The sequence below is a fragment of the Halyomorpha halys genome, unplaced genomic scaffold (assembly GCF_000696795.3).
Source record: "Halyomorpha halys isolate HHAL.00 unplaced genomic scaffold, Hhal_1.1 Scaffold353.1, whole genome shotgun sequence".
Classification (NCBI taxonomy): domain Eukaryota; kingdom Metazoa; phylum Arthropoda; class Insecta; order Hemiptera; family Pentatomidae; genus Halyomorpha; species Halyomorpha halys.
The window spans coordinates 292,923-295,391 of record NW_027105574.1 but is presented as its reverse complement, the minus strand read 5'-3'; the positions used below and the strand labels follow the sequence as shown (position 1 = coordinate 295,391).

General features: G+C 32.5%; 1 protein-coding gene across 2 annotated transcripts in view; it reads right to left on the bottom strand.

Annotated features, from left to right (window-relative positions):
* Positions 1-2,469, bottom strand: part of LOC106681633 (nephrin) — a gene marked incomplete at its 5' end in the record, with an annotated part of 151,099 nt that overhangs the window by 68,699 nt on the left and 79,931 nt on the right. For both annotated transcript variants that reach the window (XM_067052152.1, XM_014422062.3), the window contains 1 exon segment: positions 1,091-1,299. In XM_067052152.1, coding sequence (XP_066908253.1) covers positions 1,091-1,299 — 209 coding nt within the window.

The window sequence follows — 2,469 nt, the reverse complement described above, 5'->3', positions numbered from 1 at the left end:
GGAGTAGTAGTTTTTATGAGATTTGACAAAATAAATTAACAAACTGTTAATTTCTAGTTGTTCGAATAAAATGTTTGATTTTTGAAAGAATATATCTCTAGATCCATAAGACGCACACATGTCTGCTAGCAATCAAAATAAAGGAAATTTAACTTGCTATAAAGTAGCTTATGACACTTATCCTCATAGGGATAGTAGTTTTTATGATATTCAGATATGAATATAAATTTGGTAAATGAAAATTTGTCCGAACAACAATAAAACAATTTATTTTAGCAAATATCATAGAAACTACTATTCCTATGACGATAAACATATTAAACTACTTTATAGCTCATTAAACTAGCTTTAATTTGAGTGCTAACAGACATCTGTACGTCAAATGGATTTTGAGATATAGATTTTTCAAAATAAACTGATCTTTCAGTACGTTCTGTACAACATTTTTATGAAATATTGCTTTTTTAACTATTGAACGCATTTTACTCTACTTTTAATGATGTTCTTTTAGATTTTCTATTGTTGTTGGTAGTTTTAAAGATATATAGCTCCGAATGAAAAAATAATTATTTTTAATGTTTTTATTTTTATTCCCCTACCTATACTTGGCAGACTCATCAATTAGTAATTATACATAGTTTTCATTAAAGTAATAAAAAATTGGGGTGAAATAACTGACTTTTTTCTCCTCTTGGGCTCTTATCCCTTTGTGTGAAGAGATCGGTCATATAACTAATTGAGCATACAAAAGCTAACTTTTTCTCCAATTTTAGTATTATCATTAATTTCCATAATAAACTTAGTAAAAAGTACTCTTCATTTCCAAATTGAAAATATTGCTGTGTACATGTAGCCTTGTACCAACCAAAAGAAAAAAAACAAACTATAATCAGCCTTCACGAAAAAAATAGTATTCCAGATCTGAGGAGGACTTGAGAGTGCTTAAGTGCTATAAGCATCACATAAGTATTGTGTTTATAAGTTTTTTAGGCGGTATAGATAAGTAATTTTCACTCATGATTTTACAGCAACAACTCTCTTCGTACTTATTTTACAACTAACTACAGAAACAAACAAAGGAGGTACTTACTAATGACGGTGAGGTTGACCCGGGTGTTCCTGGTAGGGGACTTGCGGAAGTCGACCCTGCAGCGGTAGATTCCAGCATCGCCGTCCCGAACACTCTCGATGGTGAGTCGAGCTGGCTGACCACTAGACTGGAAGTAGGCTCTGTTACCCAGTGTTCCTTCTTCACTCCAGTGCCGTCCTGACTCCACTGTCTGGTTTCTGGCGTCCACGCTGAGGAAAAAGAAATACACTGTTAGCGAACTAAGGTACGAAGAGAACCTATCTAGGACACATTCACAAGTATCCTAACTAGATGTACCTTATGCTGGAATTTATGGTATACTAGAGAAACTGATTCCAGTTAATAATTTTTAAGCTTATAGAACGAGAAAGCGTAAAGTGCAGTTATTAACATCTAATAAGCCAACAAATTTACTGTTCCAATCAGTATTTGAACCGGTGTCATTCATTGTGTACTTTAACTTCTACGCCACCTCGCTAATACAGAAGAATATAAGAATATATTTTGATCATTTATTTCTATAAATTGAGCGCTTCGATTTGTAAAATCGTATTCAACTACCTCGATGAAAAACCTTATCGCTCTATAATAATGTAGTATTAATGAGTCAAAAAAAACTTTTTTTTTTTTAATAATTTATTTATTTATATTTACAACTGTATACATATATACACGTCAAGTAAATTTGCTGTAAGTGATATTATGATATGATAAAAACAAGTGGAGAACCTACCCATTGATAGAACTCCAAAAACATGTCTAAAAGAGAAGATCTCGAGGCCACCTTCTTTTCAGACGCCTAGGAGGATTATTAGGTAGTGAAAGAGAAGCCAGGTTAGAAACGAGTTGGTTTGGGAAGTTTATTATGGAAGGATTGGTATCTGGTTCTGGCCAAATCGGCAACATAGGGGACATTGAGGTCCAAATGGATGATTTGATTTGTGACAAAGTAAGGATCATTAAGGATTTTACACTGTAAGGATTGGATTCGAGAGGAATTAGATGGTTTAGTGGAGCCGCTCCGGACTCCGAATGTCCAAATAAAGAAAAACTTATAGAAATAATTTTTCTAAAAAAATTGAATGTAATATTAAATGTAAGTTGACTGTTGGATGTTTAAAAAATAATTTAATTGTTGGCTTAGAGAATATATTTGGGGTAAATAATTGCTATTTATAGTACTAATATGATTTATACAAAAATATGCCTTTTGCCATTTATATAGATTATAAGTTATCAGGATAAATTCTGATCGTGTTTATGTTTTATAGCACAGATAGCAGAGATAGCAACCTAATGTATTTAGGCAGCATAGATAAATAAATAAATTATTTCTCTCTCTCTCTCTCTCTCTCTCTCTCTCTCTCTCTCTCTCTCTC